Source organism: Macrosteles quadrilineatus, unplaced genomic scaffold (genome assembly GCF_028750875.1).
Source record: "Macrosteles quadrilineatus isolate MER2022 unplaced genomic scaffold, UCM_ALF_1.0 Scaffold_6__1_contigs__length_79288215, whole genome shotgun sequence".
Classification (NCBI taxonomy): Eukaryota; Metazoa; Arthropoda; class Insecta; order Hemiptera; family Cicadellidae; genus Macrosteles; species Macrosteles quadrilineatus.
The window spans coordinates 9,808,643-9,832,258 of NW_026542599.1; the positions used below are offsets into that span (position 1 = coordinate 9,808,643).

Genomic DNA, 23,616 nt, shown 5'->3' on the forward strand with positions numbered 1-23,616 from the left:
CGAAATCAGAATTATTTTGCCAAATGTTACAAACGTTCGTGTGTGTATGTATTTATGACGAGTTTATACTTCCATATGATGGATGTTTCTAATGAAGAATTGCCTCAGTAACTTTATATTCCACACTGTGGCGAGTTCGAGATTTGTTTTTATTCAGGTAAAATATGTTTTGTTTTAAAGTACTACAGGTAAGCCAGTATAACCGTGGTCCAGAAAATAAACAAGTTAAATTACATGTAATACTAAAATCATGTTTACTCTGTTTGCACGTATACAATTAAATTTATTTAACTGAATTATGAACTCATACGAAAAAATAAAGTTACTCCTTAAAATAGTGAAAACATGAATCAAATGTAATGAAAACTCAGCACCTTTTCAAGGATGATAGAAGAGATTTTATAAATAAATTTAATGTTTTATGCGCTTAAATTATAGAGTTTGCAATAAAAATTTGATAGTTATATTTTTGTTTATATGCCCTAAATTTGATTAGGTTTAACAGCTTGTAACTGACGAAGTACCATATAACATATGACCTCGTAGACAGCCACTTAGGTTACTTAAGTAAGGGAGACTCTTTGACCGGTTCTGCGCCAAAACTTACTTCACCAACCTTACGTTAATCTTTGCTTTTATGCCAAAGTTCCGAACATTCCATCCCTGTTTTACAGTTGACGTAGTATTAATTACCTAAAACTAATATTTCAGAGGTTTTACGATGTTATTATAAATATTACGACTATAAGAAATTTAACTCTGACAGAATTGACATAATTATTATCACTATCATAATTGAGACAAGTATGCCACCTAGGTGCGTATTTGAACCCAATGAGTGAAGGATGAGTGTGAAATGGAGTGATATGTAACATGTACAACATATATGAAAATTTGAACGAATAGTTTTGGCCTCTGGGGACTTCAAAATGAAATAGTAAATCGGTCCCGGGTCATGGTCCTACCGAGCCACCTACGGTTATATACTTCCCTCAAGAAAATCTGTATCCAATTTCGATCCGTCAAAAAGCTACTGACTCTTTACCTTCTATACAAATTTTAAAACACTAAACAAAACTGCAACTCATGCGTCAACGAATTGTTCAGCGAATAATACCTGGATTGAAAAGCACATTTAGCTCTCGCTGGACTGATCATAGACTGACAAGTCGTTCATTGTAATGTTGTAAAGACTGAAAACCTCCCCTGGGACGTTGCGACGATTTTCGTGTTTCATTTTGCGAAAAGGAGACGGCTTGCTGTAAAATGTATCTGGATGTATTATGCAGCGACGCCGAGCGCGATGGTAGGGGAGGGGGAGGGGGCGGACCAGGTGTTTTACATTTTGAGTGGTTACTCCACTACGTTCCATCATTGGTAAGCATTACTGTGATTGTGACGAATTCTGATACGATAAACTCGATGCTTTTAAGTTGCAGTATGTTTATTCATTTTAGACTACATTAGTGTTATACAATCAGACAGGGTTACCTCCCTCAATAGTATACTAGGATTGAAATTACATTCATAATTGCAACCTTTTTCGCCTAAGTCATCTAAGTGATGACACTATTCAGTAGAGAATTAATAATTGTATGGCTTTTAGAAAAGGTAATAAACCAATGTATGGAATGACAACGAAATGTGTGAGTTCTTGGCATATTTCAGCACAATCTTCCAGCAAAAGTTAGTTTATATAAAGTATAAACGAAAACTCCTTTTTTTATATTCTGTACTATTTCGCCTCAGTCAAAAAGAAGAAAAAAGATAATTGTGAGAACTAGGGAATGTCGAAGCCGTAATTTTAGTTTAGGGTCTCAGTTTTTTATCAATTAAGTTTTAATTTTTAAAAAGCCTAGCAGCCGACGTAAACATTGTAGACTAGTTTTTGCTGTAATACCATTTGCTTAACGTAACAGCTGTAAACATTCAGCGTTTGCGACACAAATTCAGCATTAGGATAAAAATGAAATTACATACTTAGGGTCGACTTATTTATACTATGTGTAATGCTATAATTATTGATACGTTCATTTATTCGGTAAGAGGTTGACATATTATTTAAATATACATAGTAAAATACTAATGTTCTTATGTTTTCGAGCAGTCTTAAAAATCTTTAGTTTGTTTTAGTGCAATATAATTTGTTTGAAATAACAGCTGGATGGATATAAAAATATTCTATAGAACTATGAGGTTAGTTTATTTACTGTGTGATTTTGTCGTTGATTATAGGAAATAAGAAAGATTCTATTACCATTGCTGTACGAATCGAAGGTTAAGAGCTTTCAAAATAAAGCTAAAGCAATTTTTTCCTACACAAATTTTTGAAGAAAGGTTGGGAAATAACAATGATTACATCTTTTAATTCATCTCGGCAGCTTTTTTCTTTTGAACTGCTTAAACTATGCTTGAATTAGGAATATAAATATTGTTATAACTATGTACAGTTTTAATGGACACTCCATTCCCGTACGTAGGACGAGCCAACAGCTCGTGCCTATTTATAATGTAAAACAGATATACCTAATCATTTGTAGAGTGTGTGTTGTACCGGTACTCAGACCTGTAAGAGATGTGCATAATATTTAACAAGCCAACTTCAATAACATTATTTAATAGTACCTAAACTGGATAACATAAAGGTCTAAAAGTTGATAAACACTCAATAACAATGAAAGAGTTGATTATTTTACGTTATTAGATAGATTTAGTATTAAGTTATGCTTATCTCGATTATCCGACACCTCGTTGGTTGCACAAGAGTCGGATTATCGAGAGTGAACTACTGTTATTCTGCATGCATGTATTGCACAACCAATAACACTTGGTTCCTGATGATGTTTATTATTTACGACTGTGTCAGTGAGTATTAAACACGTCAGTATTTTCAATTCATCTCCGCAATCGAATAAACTGTTCAATTCGATTTTACATGGGTCATGTTTATTTTGGGGAGTTTGATTTTCGAAACGAAATGTGAAATGGAATTATTTTTGTTTTTGAGTCTCTAAAGATAGTCTTTTGCGGACTTTGACTCATATGGTTATGTCAAAGCTTATCTCAAAAACAAATCAGCTGTTCTGAACCTTCAATATGTAAAATGTTCTTTCTATAATTAACTAGCTGATGTACCCGTGCTTTGCAACGGGAAGAGGACACAAAATAGAAACATTTTGATCTTTACATTTGTTGTATAAAAAAGTTACACATCCACTAACGCTTTTAGTAACAAAATTCGGCTGCACTTTGGTATCCATTGACATAAATAAAAAAAATCTATAATGAAGTTTTACATTAAATTTAATAGCACTGCACCCTGTTGGTAAACCTTATAACTTGTTAATGCTATTTAATATCATAGAACCAACTTAAACAGCTGACATAATGCGTTTATTCCTTTTAAATATGCATACTCATAAGGTTAACATGGGAAACTGCAGAGCCACTGGGGCGGAGCCCGAAAGGAATTTTGAGATAAAAATGCGTCTATATGTTAATCGGGAATGTGAGCTATCATCACACCAAATTTTAGTCCAATCCGACCAGTATTTTTTGCGTTTACTTGTCACAAACATACATCCATACATCCAAACTTTCTCATTTATAATATTAGTAGGATTAAGTACTCGTTCGATTTGTTTGGTAAAGTAAAATTTCCTTTTTAATCAAACGGTTTTGGCTATATTTTGTTTTTTTGCTATAATATATGACAATGTAATGAAAAATATTGTTCGTAACTCGTCTAAAAATGCTTTTTTGTGACTTGCGAATTTCCGAATTTTGAATTTTCAAGTTAAACACGATATCGTCCCAAAAAAACCCTACTTTAGGGACTAGTAACGAAAACTACTAATTCGTTTGTATATTTAAATGTTCAGAATAAACAACCAAACCATTTCCGAAATGGTATGCGTTTTAGTTTATTTCAGATGAAAATCGTATGTTTCATTTAAATGTCCTTTTGGGCACAATTAAAATGTATTTACCCACTCGATAATTAATGTTTTCGTAATTTACTAATTGCAATTTACTTTGAGTGCATAAGTATAGCAAATTAGTTTATTTCGGGAACACATTTGATAACTTAAGTCTAGTACAAGGAAATAATGTTTTATTGGTAAATAATCTTTAGCCAAAACCACTGCAACCATCTTCAAAACCATTGGAATTATTCAATTTCATCTTTCATGCTCATCGTGAACACATAATAATTGTACCTGATTTTCCGTTCCAAGTCATGATAAACAGACCCATTTATTTCTTTTCATTTCAATGAAAGTATTATCACTTTTGTGTTAAATTTATACTTAACATAAATAATGTTTTAATTATAGTTATTCCAAAATCTATAGCAATTAGATTTTAAGGCAGTTACAAGATTACCCATTCCATCAAACTAGAGAACGGGTTACTTTATGATCACATTAAGTAAGACATTGACTCCCGTCATGAGCTTACATAAAGCCTAATATCGTGAAAGAATTATATGTGTTTTATATCTAAGCCACTGTATACTGTGTTATAATTTTAGTTGTCTTTTGAGAAAATACAGGGTGTCCCGAAACTAAAAAGCCAAATTTGAGAATAACGTATGGGTCAAAAGAAAGGGAAAATCTAGATTGAATCTTTCTCCAAAATTACTTTGTAAACCATATATAAACCATTTTGTATTTTTATACATAAACATTTTTATCTTTGAGTTGATCCAACCGATCTTTATGAAACTTGGCATTTAATTTAGGTAGAGTTATGTTCAAATGGCGGCCATTTTTTTAACTACTAGAAATTGGCTAATTTCGTATAATCATCAAGTGCACTTTTATTTAGCATTTAAAATGACCTATCACACGACACAAAATTCAAAATATCTAATGAAAAAATAGTGGATTTTTTGTTGTAAAATAAGGCAAAATGAAGTGCGACCTGACTAGCTTAGCCCTAGTAAATTGGGATTGGGTCTAGGTTGCCATGCCACCTACAGCAATAGACTTCCCTATAAGGAAATTCACAAAAAGTAAAGCTTTCATATACAAACAGTGAAGAAATCACAACTGACCAATTTACACAAAGAAATAATTTCAAACATGCGATTATAACTAAATAACAATTTAGTTATACCAACAGTTTAGTTATTTACCAACAACAATTTAGTTATTTACCAACAGGTAAATATAAATAATGTCTGTAAGGTCATGAACATTACATACAGTGTACCTGATCTTAGAGTCAAATACGCCTCAGTTAGAAAATCAACAAACTTCTATTTTATTGATATCACCATTTTTTTAGCATTTATACATTTCGTTCGAAGTATGGAAAATGTACAATAGTTAAGTTATTTGAATAATGCATGTTAAGTGTTTATTTATAAGGTACTGATCATTTTTGTGTTTGTTTCAGAACGAAAAGAATCAAATTATGAAATCGAACGTGTGGCTAAGGCTTGTAAGTATCCTATCCCAAATTGTAGTACAGTTAACAATATCATTCAGTTATCCTATTGCACGTTTAGATAAAATATATATATTAATTCCATTTTGTTTATAAACAACCACGAATACCCTCAACTTGAATATTTTGAAATTTTTAATTGTTAACTTACAAGGTTACTACTAAATCTCATTTTTTGAGCAAGAAGAAGGAGCACAGTTTTGTGACAAGACATTCATAATCATAATCCTTATTGGAAAATATGTGTAATGAGGGAGATTCGTTATATATTTGAATATTGAATATTGTTGAATATTGTTGAATATTGTTGAATATTGTTGAATATTGTTGAATATTGTTGAATAATGTTGAATATTGTTAAATATCCGTTTCTATTTTTAAGTATTCACCGGTTTCAGAATGAAACCGAACTTAGTCGAATTATTGAGCCACCAACGATGCTTGCTGCTGAAAATTACTAGTATCCGTTGTCATACCGACTGTCTGTAAATAAAACATGTGATTGGAATTTCTTCCATTTGTTTTGATTTCTGTTTTTATTTCGTTCTTGTTCAGTCACCAGCATATCAACCCATAAGGCTCATGTTATTTTTTAATTTTGAATTCCTTTTCTGTGCTTATTTTTGAGCCTATTTTAATTTATAAGGGGATTCTGTACATCTACAGGAAAATATATTTCTAAGATTGTGCATAAATTTACCCTGCGATGCATACAAGCTGAGAAAAGGTTTTAAATAAACATGCTTGCCTATTAATACACATATATTTATTAAAGTATCAAAAACTAAAAGATATTATAAAATGTTCACCATTATACACCCTGTGGTCAGCTCATTGAAATCTATTTCAATTAATTTAATGAGTTGGAACGAATTAAGATTTGGAATTAAATGAATTTGAATGAAAAATTGGCTACAGCGGGTTAATAAGTAAGGGGTGTTTATCATAATGTTGAAAACATAAAAGAATACATTCTCATGTATGAATTTAGGATGAATTCATAACATTTTCCGAATTAAAACCACGTATAATACGCCCACAGTTTTCCAGCTTAGTTAAAAACCTTTCTTAAATCGTACTCTCAATAGGAAACGGACTCAGCGTTTTCAGAAACTGCAGAATAATTAATTTAAGTCTGTAATTGGTCGTTTGATTATCTTTATTTATGAAAGAAGGCCATTTTCCCGTTCTAAAAGATGAGTAAATTGTTCTTCATTCCATTCTCTTTTCAATATACATTTTTAATTAAAACCTGCTGTAATATCTTCTCAAATTATTAAGATTTACAGTATTTTACTTTAGCTGGACAACATAAATTGATCAGTAATTTAATTTTAGAACTGTTTCAGCCTACTATAACTCAGAAGTTTTATGTAGCTTTGGTAAATACAGGGTAATTATAAATTATTGTTACACTTTTGAAACTCTAGAAATGAACAACTATACAACGTAGCATCACGAGGTGAGAATTAATTAAAAGAGGAGATTCTAAAGTTTTGTTTGACAACACTTTGGTAAAAATAGTTGCAGAATTAGCCTCTACAAACATGTTTAGATTTTAACTAATATTTTAAATTAGTTACACACTTTTACCGCTCTATATCAAAAAACGTCATACCTTACGTTGAATTGTCAAAGGTTTTAAGTAATACTGCTAGGAGTCAATTTGTTCTATAAGCTCACTTATTGTTGTCCGTCATTATTGTAAGCTGCAAGGAACCTTCAAAAAGCAAAAAGTGTTCTGATTTTTAGATTTTGGGACTTCAATCGTCGAATATATGTGTGCTCTGCAGCCAGAGAGGGGCAAATAAAGCATGTTTAGTTGTTAGCCATAATCCATTTATACACCATCAATTTCGTGATCCGTCTAATCGGCTCCGCCCCAGTGGCTCTGGAGTTTCCCATTTTAACCTTATGAGTACTTATAAAGAATCTTAACAGCTGTTTCAACTAAACAATTTGATTCTGTGATGTTCGATAGCATTAACAAGTTAATAGGTTTACCAACAGGGTGCAGCACTATTATTTTTTTTTTATTTATGACAACAGCTAATTTGTACTAAGCATAGACAAAAAGCTGTGATACATGGAATGGATGGATTTGTTACAGTTATGTTTATGTAGCCAGTTAGTACTAATAGTAAATAAATAAAAGTCTATCTACATACAGCAGATCTAGGGAACATATTAATTGTTCTATTTAGCGTTCTCAAGCTGCTTGCCATTAATTTTCAAGGAACCAAAATTGTCTCTTCCGCACCTTGGCCCCGTTGCAAGGCACGGGTATAGCGGCTAGTTTTATAATAAATCAAAAATAAACAAAAATTACCTATATATTTATTTGTCCTAGAGATCGTCCAGTTCTCAAAGACTCGACTAGAAATATATATGTAATGTACAGACTTCTCTATTCTATAAGTTGTTCCTGAGTTTTACAAAACAGTTTTAAAGACACTTTTCACACGGATTTATCGACGAGCAGTTTTTTAGAAACTTTTCCAAACAAAGATCCAGACTTTCGTGTTATACCCAGTTATACAAATTGAATACCAACCGAGTTGAGAGAAAAGGGTAAATTTTTTAGAGACCCTCCTCTAAACAAAACAAGCATACATTGCAATTTTCACAGAGACACAGAATTATTTCATAATTTTATTAAATATAAACAATTTCAAATACTTAGATATTTTAACTAGGGTGGGTTAGTGAATTATTTTTCCCATTTTACCAAAACATATTTATCGTGTCCGTAGATTTTTACAGGACAACAATTTTTTCAGTTGGTTTGCAACTTCATGCTTAAACTCAAAGTATAAACAGACTCACGTGCCAATAATAAATCAAAATATAACAGGATTCCCGATTCTACCCAACTTAAATAGTCAGTCTATAACTCAAGTAAATTTATATGAGTACTTAGATTTGAGCCGAATATAAATTAAGGGTGAGTGTGGAGTAGAGCGGATGATTTGAGTACCTTTGTTACTGACTAAGATCAGCTGTTTTGTTAAGCAGGATCATTTTTTGAAAGCCCAATTATCAAGGAGAGCTGAGTCCACTTTTGAGCCATACAAAAGTATTGACTTTTCTCAGAATTGAACCGGTGACATTCAAATTTCTATGTGAGCAAGATGGTCCCTCAGTTACCCAGCTATTTATTTTATTTACACCACAACGACAAAAAAACTATTTTATAAGGATATTTAACCAACAACGGGAGTCTACCAAAGTTCATATGTTGTGGATAGATGTGAATATTACAGAGGAGATGATATTATCTCCATTGTCTCTGACAAGGCTCAAAATTATCTTTCCTTTTGCTACTGTCACTATACAATTTCTTGCTAATATTTTAGGTACTCAGGTTAATGTTACAGGATACATTACATAACGATTAGCATAAATGTTTGGGTTCAATTAGAAAAGTTCATAAATTAAAACTATTTAGTTACAATAACATACCACTCGCTATCTACTGTATAACTTGATAATTTTATATAGAGTTTGGATTTTTCTTTATGAATACAAAAACTCCTGAATCGACTGACCGGAGTTTTTACATTAATGTAGACTATGAACAATGCAAACATATAAGACTATGCATACTCTAAAAAACCTTTCATGCTGTGTTCAATTGACTTCCAAAGATTTGAGGAGAAACTTGCGGGAGTAAATATTGATTTGTCTTCATTGCAACAAAGAAAAAAGATCAGCTGTTTTGTTAAGCAGGATCATTTTTTGAAAGCCCAATTATCAAGGAGAGCTGAGTCCACTTTTGAGCCATACAAAAGTATTGACTTTTCTCAGAATTGAACCGGTGACATTCAAATTTCTATGTGAGCAAGATGGTCCCTCAGTTACCCAGCTATTTATTTTATTTACACCACAACGACAAAAAAACTATTTTATAAGGATATTTAACCAACAACGGGAGTCTACCAAAGTAACAACGTACCAAAGTATAACATGTTTATATTTTTACTAAATAATATTTTAGTGCGTCCAATAAAAAATTTCAACTTCTCACTCCAAAATAAATTAAACATTTTTACGGATTGCCAACCAATTGCCTTCAAAGCGTTGAAGAATACAGTCCCAAGGTTTAAGATTATAATTTCAACAGCTACATAATAACGGAGAAAATGTCCACTGAGTCAGTTCAAAACGACATGATTTAAGTTTATCTGCTAAAAAAAATACCCCCGCCGCAGCAAACCTGCAGACTTAGCGAATTTCCATCTGCCTGATTAGATTTAAACTAAAATGTCTCCTTAAAAATATCACATTTATTCCCTATTTAAACAGAATTAGTTTAATGAGTACTTAGGTTTGCTGCAACAGGGAGAGTAAAAAAGTTTTTTTTAAATGTAAAATATTAAAAGGTACTGTGGTTTGGTAAGAAATTAATGTATTTTCCAAATTTGATCAAAATATGTTCATAAACAAGCAAACTACAACAGTTGACTTATTCTCCATAAGAATAACATGGGAATTTTAAAATTACAATTTTTTTAAATTTTCTCCGTAACAATTAGGCGCATAATAACGCTTCAATATACTAAATTATTTGTTTTTTTAAGCTCTACAAAATGGTTAAAAAAGAAATTGTGAAATTTTGGGTTTTTAGGGTCAAAAATGAGAAAATCCTATTTTTACCCCATAAAACCCCCCATAAACCCCCGTTCCCATAGTCCGATCATGCTGGTTCGCGAACTCATTCAAGTTTATCTCGCCTTACACCTTCAAACCAAATTTTATCAAAATCGGACAAAAATTACTCAAGTTATCGTGCGGATGGACACATATATATATATATATATATATATATATATATAAATTTGAACGAATGGTGTTTTTGGCCTTTGGGGACATCAAAATGAAAAAGTAAATCGGTCCCGGGCTTAGGTCTTACCATGAGACCTACGGTAATAGCTACTTCCCTATAGGGAAATTCGCTAACAAAGTCTTTTTCTAAATAAATTCTTGTTAATGTTAGGAAAGTACCATAGAACTATTTGTCGTTCAAACAACTTTACCCTCCTTGTGTAGTTTTCAAACATTTCGTTGGTGTTATTGATATTTTTACACACACACACGTAAAAAAGTAAAATTCCAATTTTCCTGGTTCGTAATAATCTTTTTGATGGATAAAGTTCACCTTTGACTGTAGACATTATTCGTGGCTACCTTAAGTAATTACATTGCGTCCAAGCAAAGGAGTCGTTACTCCAAAATATGCATAAAGTAATGACTTCCCTTTGGCAGTGTTGATAATTTCCGCCACAAGTATATGGTTGGTTAGTTTTCCATTTTGTTAGCAATATTTTTCAATTCAAAGGAGTTAAACCAAGATTAAACTGTAGCAAGAGTAAGCAAAACGCTTATATTCAAAGATAGGCCTATGTCATATAATACCGGGTGTTTCAAAATGAATAGCTGGGTTTTAACGCTTTATAATTTTTATATTATTAAACTTACCGCCATAAAATACGCATCAAATGAAAAAGCAACTCAAAGAGTTTATGCCTTCCAAAGACACATCATTTAACAAAATTGATCCAGCAGAACTGTAGATTTAATTGTATAAAGTTAAAAAGTAATCTCCAACTTTTTTCATCACTAGAAATTCGGAGGTTGCTTGACGTTTTTGCAAATAACTTTTAAATAGTGAGGAAATCGACCAAATTGGAAGGTAATATTCCGAAAGAGAATAAAATTTCCTACAATCCACTACTATGCATTTCATGAAAATACTCAATAAATGTAGCCTGAATTTGGCTTATAATAAAAAAAGTGTGAAATTCAATGTTTGCTATAGTTATTGTCTACATTGGAGACGGAGATTTTCAATTCTTTCATTTTGATGCAATTTACGGTACCATTCTTGAGTATTAAAAAAATGCATAATAGTAGATTGTAGGAAATTTTATCCTCTTTCGGAATATTTCCTTCCACTTTGGTCGATTTCCTCACCATTTAAAAGCTATTTGCAAAAACATCAAGCAACCTCCGAATTTTTAGTGATGAAAAAAGTTGGAGATTACTTTTTAACTTTGTACAATTAAATCTACAGTTCTGCTGGATCGATTTTGTTAAATAATGTGTCTTTGGAAGGCATAAACTCTTTGAGTTGCTTTTTCATTTGATGCGTATTTTATGGTGGTAAGTTTAATAGTATAAAAGTTATAAAGTGTTAAAACCCAGCTATTCATTTTGAAACACCCGGTATAAGGAAAGGGGTCTATGTATGCTGGACTCGAAACAGCAGCTATCAGATATGAAGGCGAGCATTCTGTATAAACACGTATTTGTATTACATCATTCAGAAGAATGTTTTTATCAAACACCTCTTCGCTCTTGTTATCTGATTAATGTTGACTATCTCTAAATATCGGTGCTATTGTAATGATGAATTTTAAAAGACAAATTATAGAGATTGGTTTTACCAGCTCTGCGAACCCAGTTCAAAAGTATTCATACATTTATTCAGGAGTGTTTTGTTTATTCCTCAGCCGTTATAACTGTTGTCCTACCATCAATACGTCGAAGCTTCTTAGGTTTTGCCTATGGTTTACCGGTAAGGTGGTTTTATAGGGTTAAACCATAGACAAAAAGAGTTAAATATAGACTGTCAGCCGTGCAGTGGTTACCATGGTTACCATAGGTTCTGGCGCACACCGCTGGGAGCGCCGTGCAGTTACATAGCACGTAGGCCGTAACTACATGGCGCTCCCAGCGGTTTGTGCTAAAATCTATGGTAACCGCAGCACAGCTGACGGTCTATATTTAATTCTTTTTGTCTATGGTTAAACATTAGGGGTTATATATGATGGTTTTTATGGGGTTAAAATTAGTCTTTCTCATTTTCTTCAAATACCAAAGTGTTGTAATAATAAGCAGATGTTAAAATTAACATCAGTTTGTTTGTTTACTTTTCTATGTTTGCCACTCGTAAAGTAATGTTACTCAAGCTGACATTTTGATATTTAAATGAAAATCCTATCAGGCAAATGGAAATTCGCTGAGTCTGCAGGTTTGCTACGACGGGGGTATTTGTAAAATATCTCGAAAACTACGCGTTTTACTGCAAAATGCGTTATTTGAAAAACACATACTTTCTCCCATTGGCTTGTCAACAATCTTTATCATGGGTAAGCGGTGGGAGTAACTATGATAGGGAAAAATCAAAAAGGCTGCAATAACTTTTGAACTGTAATTGTTAGAGCAATGGGGGGTTGCATTATTTTGTTTAGAAATTTACGGCCTTAACAAATCAAAACAACCCGTTTTTTTATAAATTCCATTATTTTATTTTATGGGAAAATGACATAAGTTACAATAACTTTTGAATAATAATTTACAGAAATGGGATGTGTACAATTTTTCCAAATTGAAAGGACCATACAGTAGCATACTAATTATACTCCAGACCGGTATTTTTCTAAAATTAAATTTTTCGTTATTTTATGAGGTTTTTATGGAAAATTAACATAGTTACAACAACATTTGAACCGCAATTTTTACGATAATGGGATTTCTACCATTTTTTTTTTTAATTTAAAGGACTATAACATACTAAATCTTTATCAAAACCGTTCGGGCCATTTTTTAGAAAATCAGTTTTTCCTTTATTTTATGGGTTTTTATGGGAAAATCGCCATTAAACGAAACTAAAAAATACGGTTTCGAGATTCCCCCTCCTCTCAAAATGATATTTCTTACAACAGAAGGGATCATGAAAATCCGACAATTTTGTATTCAGAATCTTGTAATAAAAAACACAGGTAGCCCATTTGCATTAGTTTTGTTTATTATTCCTTTTAATTAAATATATGTATATATAACATTTTACACTTAAATAAAAATGCGTTTCCGTAATTATTTTATCGAAAGTGCTTGTACAGCTGAAGGTCCTCTAACAGGATGAAACTCTGTGAAAATATGGATTACTTGCGTCCGGATGAGGCAGTTTTAGGAGGGAATCCAGGATTTGGGACTGACAGCCAACACACTGTATTGGTTGACACGTCGAAACATCCTTGTCAATAACAGATGGGAAAATCAGAGACCGTGCAATGTAGAAATACATTTTTATAGAATTTCATGAATCGTTCTGTTTTGTATGCTTGAAACAATATTGGAAAAATAGAGGATATGAATTAATACATATATTTTTTTTAATTTTATTAGTTCAAATCATTTATTTAACTTGTAATTTTCCGTCCACGTCTTAACAGCATTTGCGTGGAACATCAAGCAAAGCTAGGGTTGATCCTGTACAGAACAAAAGTAAACTGCAGGCCTAGTGATAATTTTACATGGTGGCAGCGGGGTACGGACCCACAACATATGGCTACCTTAGTTTCATATTCTGCCTACCTTGACTGAGCCACTAACAGAATAATCAATTAGGAATCGTTTTCGATTGATTTCGTGTTTCAAAAACACTATATTATTTACCGGCTATGGGGATATTAATTGCCGGTAATAATTTAGTATAGGTGCCTCCAAATGGATTTTAAATTTTGATGTCTTGCTTTATAGTTTTTTACCTCCTGCATCCAAATATAACATTATTTTTCACAGCAAATGAATGTTGCTGAAGATACAGTTAAATGTACAATGTTTGAAAAAACAAGTTTTAAAAGACAAACTACATTTACAAGTGGAATGCCAATGTAGGCTAAAAAGTTAATCCTCATAGGAAATTTTCTAAAGTGGGATTACAGTATGTAGTAGAATGGTGCTGTTCTAACATAATCTATCATTTTTTAAAGGATTTTGAAGTGTTTTCCAGGGTTTTAACTACACAAAAACAGTCTTTAGGAGATGAATACCAACATCTCGATTCATTATAACCTAAACTTTACCTTCCGAATCTAACCTAACTTCAAAACACTTAATACAGCCCCTAATTCGCATAAAGCTTGACCTACCTAAATAAGAACTAAGTTTAAGTTTCTTTCAATTAGTTTCAATTCATTCCCCTTGTAAAGGTCATCCTTGCTACCTTGTTAATTCAAAAGTTCTATATTTAAACAGTGATATCTTCAGTAATGTTCATTTGCTGTGAAAAATAATGGTATATTTGGATTCAAGAGGTAAAAAACTATAACGTAAGACATCAAAACTAAGAATTCGATTGGTGGCCCCTATACTATAATAATTACCTGATTTTGTTTGTTTCCTGGGTTAATTGTTTGTAAATTGAATTCATTTCGATGGTTTTTCGTGAATCTTTGTAGTTAAACGAATTTGTTTCCACTTTTTCCTTTAAGGTTACGTATTTTACCAGTATTGCGTATATTTCGCTAAGTGAGGGATATTCCATGCAGCGGCAATTTTCCCAACTAGGAACCTACATAGGCGAATCCAGCTTGAAGTATGATCCGAACCAAGTAGCTAAATCACCTGTTTTAATATCAGCTGGTTCTGTTACAGGTTTGGAATGACTATCAGCTGCAGTGGGACGAAGCAGACTACGGCGGTATCGGTGTGCTGCGATTACCGCCAGACAAAGTATGGAAACCGGACATCGTATTGTTCAACAAGTAAGTAGCCTATCTGCCTATACAGGGTGTCTTGCAAGAACAAACTTAGTCATGTTCAGCATGTCAAAAGAAACAAAAAACGTAACATAACATGTGTCCTATCTCATTCCGTTTTCGGTCTAACTGTCTGTATGTGATTTTTACTTAGCTACAGCGTTGAAATTTTGTAAAAATGGGCAAAGAATAACTGAAAAATTAATGTTTTCATACCATACCTTCAGTTTTATCTTTTAAAACCATGTTTAAAATTAGTTTTATCATTTTAACATTGTTTAAATAGAGAAAACTGTAGGTACGGCAAGAAAAAAAAATAATTTCTCAGTTATTCTTTGTCTAAACTAAGCTTACAAGATAACGTTGTAATCTGCATTAAATTTACTAGATTTTACATGTCTTGCAAATATTTTCTAAAATTAATGGTTTTCATGGAATTTGACATCAAATTTTTAAAAGCCGCCATTTTTTACTGTAGCCTGATTGAGATAGGTTATATAGTACATTTCATCACTAGGGCGTAAAGTGACTCTTTTCCACCCAAGCTCAAGTTCACGATCGAGGCGAAGCCGATGTCAGGAAATAAGTGGTTGAAAAGACACTTTATGCCCGTGTGATGAACTATAATGAGAACTATGTTATGTATTTTTCGTCATAATGCAACATTAAATAGCAAACTAAGAAAGCGACAAATTCTGTTCATGTAAAGATAACCTTTCAAAATGATTTCCAACTCGATTTAAATATTGCTAACGAAAATAAGTAGCTGTTTAGTAAGTGATTCGATCATTTCATCTATTACGATTGTGTTAATGTACATTACACTGCCGATGAGTCGAACTATTGACAAGAATGCAACAATAAGCTAAGACCGATTAAATCAATCGATAAATCATTTCGATACATGCGAATGCTTACAATTAGAAGTTTACGACAGCTGACTTTTACTCCCTAGGGACTAAAAAGGCTTTGCATTCCTTGGGGAGTAATAGAACTACTTTAAACCGGCAACACATGTATCAAAAACGGGGTTTACTGCAGTATGACGAAAATTGATTTTTATTTTATAGATCTGGCATATTTTAAATATTGCTATTTTGTATTTATTCGTAGGCCTATAATAGGTTTTCTATCTTGAACAAATATTTGTTTACAATTATTGTTTTCATGAATGATATTTTTGTTAAGGAAGACATCATCTAAACCTAAAAGGCCTATTGCATTGTTCAATTTGCCTTGGACACAGGTTTTAAGCATTGCTAAAATGCGCGTTTTTCACATGGTCCCACACGTTTTGACTCAAATCACGATTCCCATTGTTTTGGGACGTATGTGACGTACATATTAGTGGGTGACGGTTCTGTAAATTTAAACATAAATTCGAAAAAAAAACATTAAAAACACTTGTTTGTATGTAATAGCTTAGTAAATCTAAAAGTGGCTATGCAGTTAGGAAAAGACATCCATGTATTGTTTTATTTTTACTGATGTAAAAATAAATAATCTGTTTGAGTTTAAAATTTATTTGTGGTACGACTCTCAGACAATAAAATTGGTCTAACGGCTAAATATGTAAAGTCGGGACCACATAAGTTTGCAGTTGAGGGAGGAGCCTATTTACCATATGGGTTTGAATGAACAACCAATGAGAACCGTGCGGTGTTGCCAATTCTAATAAAACCAGCTGATTTGAAAATATTGCTCAGTATATTTTATTAGTGCGATGTGGCAACGTTGCACTAGCCTTGTCTTGTGATTGGCTGCCACCAACTGCAAACTTACGTGGTCCCGACTTTATAATGAAATTAAATAATAGTTCACAACCCTCTAGGTAACCTATTGGTTGCTATAGTTACATTGCAATCATGTCCAGGAACCGTTTGATGTGACTCTAGTATGTTGAAACCATGGTAACAGTTGAGTTATCTCAAGGATTGTTGACTTTGAGGTACACAAACCACTAATTCCACAATTCTGAGGGGGTCGTAACAAAAGTAAACCGATAAAAATATAGAACAAAGCTTTCACTAAATGTTTTACTTTAAATAACATTCGCCCAGTATTTGAAAATATTTTTTAAATCAAAACCCGCATCTGTAATTGTAAAGACCACCCGACTTGATCATTTTACAATATCGAATCTTGTTTCCTTTCAAAGAATCGGAAATACAGAGTGAATCTCAAACCTGCTTTTATGTTTGCTCAAAGTATGAAGGAGGCATTCAAGTAGCATAACAAGTTCTTCGAGGACCAAGTTATTTTCTTAGACGGATAGGTTCGATCCATAGTTAATTGAGAACCATCCTGACAGCCCCTCCCCCCCCTCCCACCACGATTAATGCATTTACCCATATTTCTTTCCCTAATTGGACTTCCTTTTGGCAATAAATCCTCAAACTCGATCGCCGCCATGATGGAAATTGCTTGTATTACTCACGTCTTTTAGTTGGAGCTCGGTTATTACTTGAATCGAAATTAGTCACGCATTTTAATGGAATGGTTTTTTTTTTTATTAAACGTTGTACTTGAAATTATCAATCATTTTAGTCTCTGGATTGCTTGTATAAGTGTGGAAATGTTTTTTAATCCAACTATAACGATTTCAAACCCGAAGGTTCGTCGGGATTAAGGTCGACTAAATTTCAGAATTTGTATCCACCCGGAGGGTTTCGTAGAAAATAAAATAACACTGAACACTTTTCAATTACAATTAACGCGGATTCGACACATCAATTCGGGACAAAAACCACCCTTCGGGTGGATACAGCTTTTAAAATTTGGTCGATCTAGATCCCGACTGGACTTAGGGTTCGAAATCAATATCGTTGGATCGAAAACATTAGGATTACTAAGGTAAGACCTCATAATATAAATTATAATTTAGTTTCAGGGGATGAAAATATAGACCCTTAATTATATCATTGACGTTACTATTTACTGACACTTAAGGGGATGTTAATAAAATGTGAGGTATCACCATGTTATTTAAAGTTGCAATTATTTTTAAACCGTAATTTTTACAGAATTGGGGGTTGTACTATTTGCGGATTTGAAAAATCATAAGATGCAAAATTTTAATCAAAATCACTCGGGCCGTTTTTTAAAAATTTGATTTGCCGTTATTTTATCAGTTTTTATGGGAAAATCACCATTAAAAATCAAAATTTAAAAAAAAATCAAAAATCACCTGAAGATATTCCAAGATCCTGGATTATATTCAATGATGGAACACTGTAACAATTCGAAACACACAAGGAAACTATTTGCTGAAATTATTTGCTACTGTAACGAAAGCCATTTAGGTTACTTTAAATCTTTTTTTCGGTACAGTAATTTGCTGGAGGATGTTCATTAACACAAGTTTTGACTGTTTCAGTGCTGACGGTAACTACGAAGTCCGATATAAGTCTAACGTGCTGATTTACCCGAACGGCGAAGTGCTCTGGGTTCCGCCCGCCATATACCAGGTTAGTATAGGAAGTATATTGGTTAAAAACGTTATATTTTAGACTGTTAGCTGTGCTACGGTTACCATGGTTACCATAGCTTCTGACGCACACCGCTGGAAGCGCCATGTAGTTACTTAGTGCGTAGCCATAACTACATGGTACTCCCAACGTTGTGCGCCAGAACCTATGGTAACCGCAGCATAGCTGACGGTATATATTTAATTCCTTTTTGTGCATGACTTAACACAACAAACACTATACTTTTGCATACTTTTTTTGATGGTATAGTCAACACTTCCTCACTAAAAATAACTGTATTCAATAATTTGTTTTACCACAGTTTTGACTGTGTGCTTTTTAAATATAGGGATGAGTTAGGCATGCATCAGAATTGACGTGAAAATGAACAATTTGTTAAGAAACACCTTAAGTTAAACAATACATTTCTCTCATTTAGTTTGTTAAAAAATATTGTCAAATGGGGATGATGATGTTCTTAATTAAGTTTGTAAAGAAGTTGAATTCCCATAATGCATGGCTACAACACGTTTAAGCCTTGTTTAAACTAATCTACAATTTATACAATCTACATTCAATTGATTAGAGTTAGTCGACAATTTTATGGGAGATTTTGTGAGAGCTTGGCCAATATGATAGAAATATGAAATTATTTATGAACACCGATTTGGATCCCTAACATAAGTATGTTTCTACACAAGATACAAAGGTGTCGTATTTACTTATGATTCAGTTTCATGGATTTTCACTCTAAAAATGCATTTATAAACAGATGCAAAACTAAGCACACCTTAATTAATAACACTTTAACACTAATTACTAATCGAAATTAGTACACTACTGGAATATTTTATTTACATTGTGATGAGCGCAGAATTTGGATGACCTGTGTTGCAAAAAAAGTTCCTCCACGCTAATATTTACAACCTCCTTTACAACGATGGGCTTTTATGTTTCTTATTAATTTTTATTTTTTTATGTTTATGGTTTAACGATATATTAACGATATTAGTATAAAGGTAATTCACGTGTTTATAGGAAACAGCCCAACCCCTTATATTGTTACAACTAACGACCTTTGTTTATCATTAATACACCAACAAACAATGGATATACATAATACAAATTTATTTTCAAGTGAATACAGAGACAATACGGTACTCAAAATATTATTGACAAAGGTAAGCGGTCTTCCCTGTACACGAGGATGCCTAACGATATAAGAATGCGGTTAAGGATTGCCAAAGGAACATTCCGGAACTCCCGGTATTTTATGAGCGTAAGCCACATGCCGCCATCTTGGAGATGAATGAACATAGAGGAATCTCCGGGACTTCAAAGGGATCCTTGTTTATGAACCTTATCTGCAACCTTGACGGAAATTAATTCACTCTCCTCCTTAAGTTACAGCTTTGCTTACTCTTTAACTAATAGCTTATTTGGGAAATTCTTTATAAAATTATTGGTTCATCTCACTTAAATTTGAGTTAATAGTTGGTTGAAGTTTAAGAAATGATCTTACAAACGTATTCATGATGCTGATGGCTTCATTTCTATTGAATGTCTGCCAATAGTGAAATTTCAGGCTATTAAAATTTACGTACATAAAATAAGGGATGATTTACTGAGTTAATTCAACTCAAGGTATTAATTAGGTTTTTGTAAAATCCTTACGGCACCAATATACAGGGTTAGTAAAAAGTCTGGAGACCCCCAGTTAATTTTTTTTAACGGCCCGTACTAGAAAAACTTAACTAGGCACACCTTTATGGCATGTTATGAAGTACTTTTTGGGCATAACCGCCACTTGGTGTACACCAAGTACACCACTCAAAAATCAAAACTCAAAAATTTCAAATGGTAAGACTTATCGAGTGACCCCTCATTTTGAAGGTCATGGTAAAAGAAAACCAACAACGCTAACTAGAGGTCTCCATCTCAATCCAGTAAAAAATGGCAGCCAATTGAAATTCTCAGAAGTTAAATTTAACTTGCAGCTTTCCAATTCTGGAGATCCCCTGTAAATTTTGTAATGGCTCACACTAAGAAAACTAAACTCTAACACACCTTTATAGCATGTTATGAAGTACTTTTTAAGCCTAATTGCTACTTGGTTCCCAACCCCAAAATGGGGGTTTTGAGGAAAACTCAAAATTTTAGATGAATTCTGATTTCTAAAGATTTCAATCAGCTGCAATTTTTTACTGGATTGAGATAGAGATCTTTAGTTTGCGTTGCAGTGTTTTCATTTTATCACGACCTTCAAAATGAGGGGTTACTCGATGGGTCTTACTTATCGTTTGACATTTTTGAGTTTCCCCCAAAATCCCCCATTTTGGGGATGTGCACCAAATGGCGGTTATGCCCAAAAAGTACTTCATAACATGCAATAAAGGTGTGCAGAGTTTAGTTTTTCTAGTGTGAGCCGTTCCAAAATTTACAGGGGGTCTCCAGACTTGGAAAGCTGTAAGTTAAATTTTGCTTCTGAGAATTTCAATTGGCTGCCATTTTTTACTGGATTAAGATAGAGACCTCTAGATGTACACCAAGTGGCGGTTATGCCCAAAAAGTACTTCATAACAATGCAATAAAGGTGTGCCGAGTTTAGTTTTTCTAGTGTGGGCCGTTAAAAAATTAACAGGTGGTGTCTAGACTTTTTACTAACCATGTTCAAATATATTTTAAATTCAATAAAGGAGATGGATGACTTCTGAAATATTCTAGACTTTAATTCTAGGCTATATTCAAGAGGGTTAATATAGTTTTTAAAAAATATGTTTAAATCCTATAGCTTAGAACTTCCTACAAGACAGTAAAGTTGGGCGCCTGAAATAGTAACAAAAATTGGTTTCTCTTACTTGTACTAAAAGTCTTTGAACAAGTTCTAGTAAATATAGTTTAACTGTAGATATTACAAATACTCGTTCTGTTGCAGAGTTCATGTACGATAGACGTAACTTACTTCCCGTTCGACCAGCAAACATGCATCATGAAGTTTGGTTCATGGACGTTCAACGGTGACCAAGTGTCCTTAGCTCTGTACAATAACAAGAACTTTGTGGATCTGTCAGACTACTGGAAGTCGGGTACCTGGGACATCATCGAGGTGCCGGCGTACCTCAACATCTACGAGGGGCCGCATCCCACTGAGACCGACATCACCTTCTACATCATCATCCGTCGCAAAACTCTCTTCTACACGGTTAACTTGATCCTGCCCACGGTCCTCATCTCGTTCCTGTGCGTGCTCGTGTTTTACCTGCCCGCTGAGGCAGGGGAGAAGGTCACACTTGGTATCAGTATCCTCCTCTCACTCGTTGTGTTCCTCCTCCTCGTCTCCAAGATTCTCCCGCCCACGTCGCTCGTGCTGCCCCTCATAGCCAAGTACTTGCTGTTCACCTTCATCATGAACACCGTCAGTATTTTAGTCACGGTTATTATAATCAATTGGAACTTCCGAGGTCCCAGGACGCATCGTATGCCGCCCTGGATCCGTGCGGTCTTCCTCTACTACCTTCCCATCGTCCTGCTCATGAAGCGGCCCAAGAAGACGAGGCTGCGTTGGATGATGGAGATGCCCGGCATGTCCGCGCCTCCGCACCCCTCGTACGGCAGTCCGGCCGAGCTGCCAAAGCATCTGCCCCCCTCGGCGCCGGGCAAGAGCAAAATGGAGGTGATGGAGCTGTCCGACCTCCATCACCCAAACTGTAAGATCAATCGCAAGGCAAGCGCCGAGCGGAGAGAGAGCGAGAGTTCGGACTCGCTGCTGCTGTCTCCTGAGGCGTCCAAGGCGACTGAGGCTGTTGAGTTCATTGCAGAACATCTACGAAACGAGGATCAGTATATACAGGTAGGTTCATTACTTATAACCATAACTATAAACACGATAAATCAGTAGATCGTTCATAGTGCATTCCTTAGTGTTGAAGAATTTGTTGTATGTCAGGATCATTGTTTTTGGATGGTTGCGATGCTGGCTATCCATCAAAAATTGATTGATTGATTCTGATAAAAGTATTTTATGTTTTTATGGCTGAAGATTGAACCAAAACAAAGTTGTTGAGTTCATAAATGTTTCTGGCTAAGTCATTAGTTGGTCTTAATCAGTAATGGATCTACCAAGGATCAATATTCTCTAATGCGTACTTTGAACAGCAGCCCTTCGTTAAAATTTGATTCACATAAATAGGTAATCAGAGAACTTCTGTACTTGATACAGACGTTATTTTGAAAACAATCAATATTATTGAATAAAATTTATATCATGGGGTTTATAATTTTTCCCACTAACATCATGATTCATACAGTCCTGTACCCTAACAATAATAAGTCAAGATGACATCATTTCTTCTCAGACAAAACAATTTCAAATCCCTCTAAAAGACAAATGAAAATTACGGTACATCTGTGTGACCAAAGGTGTAAACCATTCAATGAAGACCATTGCCCAAACAGCAATAATAGCTTCTTACAAAAAATAATATCTCTTGTACAATTTACTCTTATATTAGTATTACAACTCCTGGGGGGAACTAAATGGAAACGTAGATGTAGAATGAGCGCCTGATGGCCATAACAGACTGATCCGCCTACAAGAAGCGCAACTGTTGTCCAATATGCGCCCAGATGTCGCCGCGACAACACACATCTTTTATTCATTATCAACTCTTCATATCTGCCATTCTCTGAATTTCGTTGACACTTTCATAACAGAACAAAAAGATAAGACAGTTGATTGATAGCATTAAAGGACATTGATGCTTGTGGTTTATTCTTAACACTTTTTTTATTGCTTTTACATTTGAGGGCTGCAAAACTTATGCTAATTGATAAATTATTTTATCACACTCGGTATTGTTCTCATTCATTATTACTTTTTAAACATTGAAGTGTTTCTTGGGTGGTAAGGTTTTAAAGCATTTTCTAAGGTATTAAAACAATGACAGCTTATCTGAACATCCAATTAAAAGAATCTTTGACAATACGGTACTCAAACAGATAAAGCTTTAATATTCAAAATTCAATGAATGATATTCCTGGATACACAAATTATTCTATTTATTGTTTTGGATGATACAAACTTCTAACTTAATAAAAAATCTTGAAATATATTTTGAGAATTAATTTCTAAACATCTCTCCAGTGAATTG

General features: G+C 33.7%; 1 protein-coding gene across 1 annotated transcript in view; it reads left to right on the top strand.

Annotated features, from left to right (window-relative positions):
• Positions 1–23,616, top strand: part of LOC128996236 (acetylcholine receptor subunit beta-like 1) — a 68,287-nt gene that overhangs the window by 38,403 nt on the left and 6,268 nt on the right. Inside the window, exons 3-6 of the mRNA XM_054421397.1 lie at positions 5,404–5,448; positions 14,896–15,005; positions 18,376–18,466; positions 21,402–22,316. Coding sequence (XP_054277372.1) covers positions 5,404–5,448; positions 14,896–15,005; positions 18,376–18,466; positions 21,402–22,316 — 1,161 coding nt within the window. The remainder of the gene's footprint in view (positions 1–5,403; positions 5,449–14,895; positions 15,006–18,375; positions 18,467–21,401; positions 22,317–23,616) is intronic.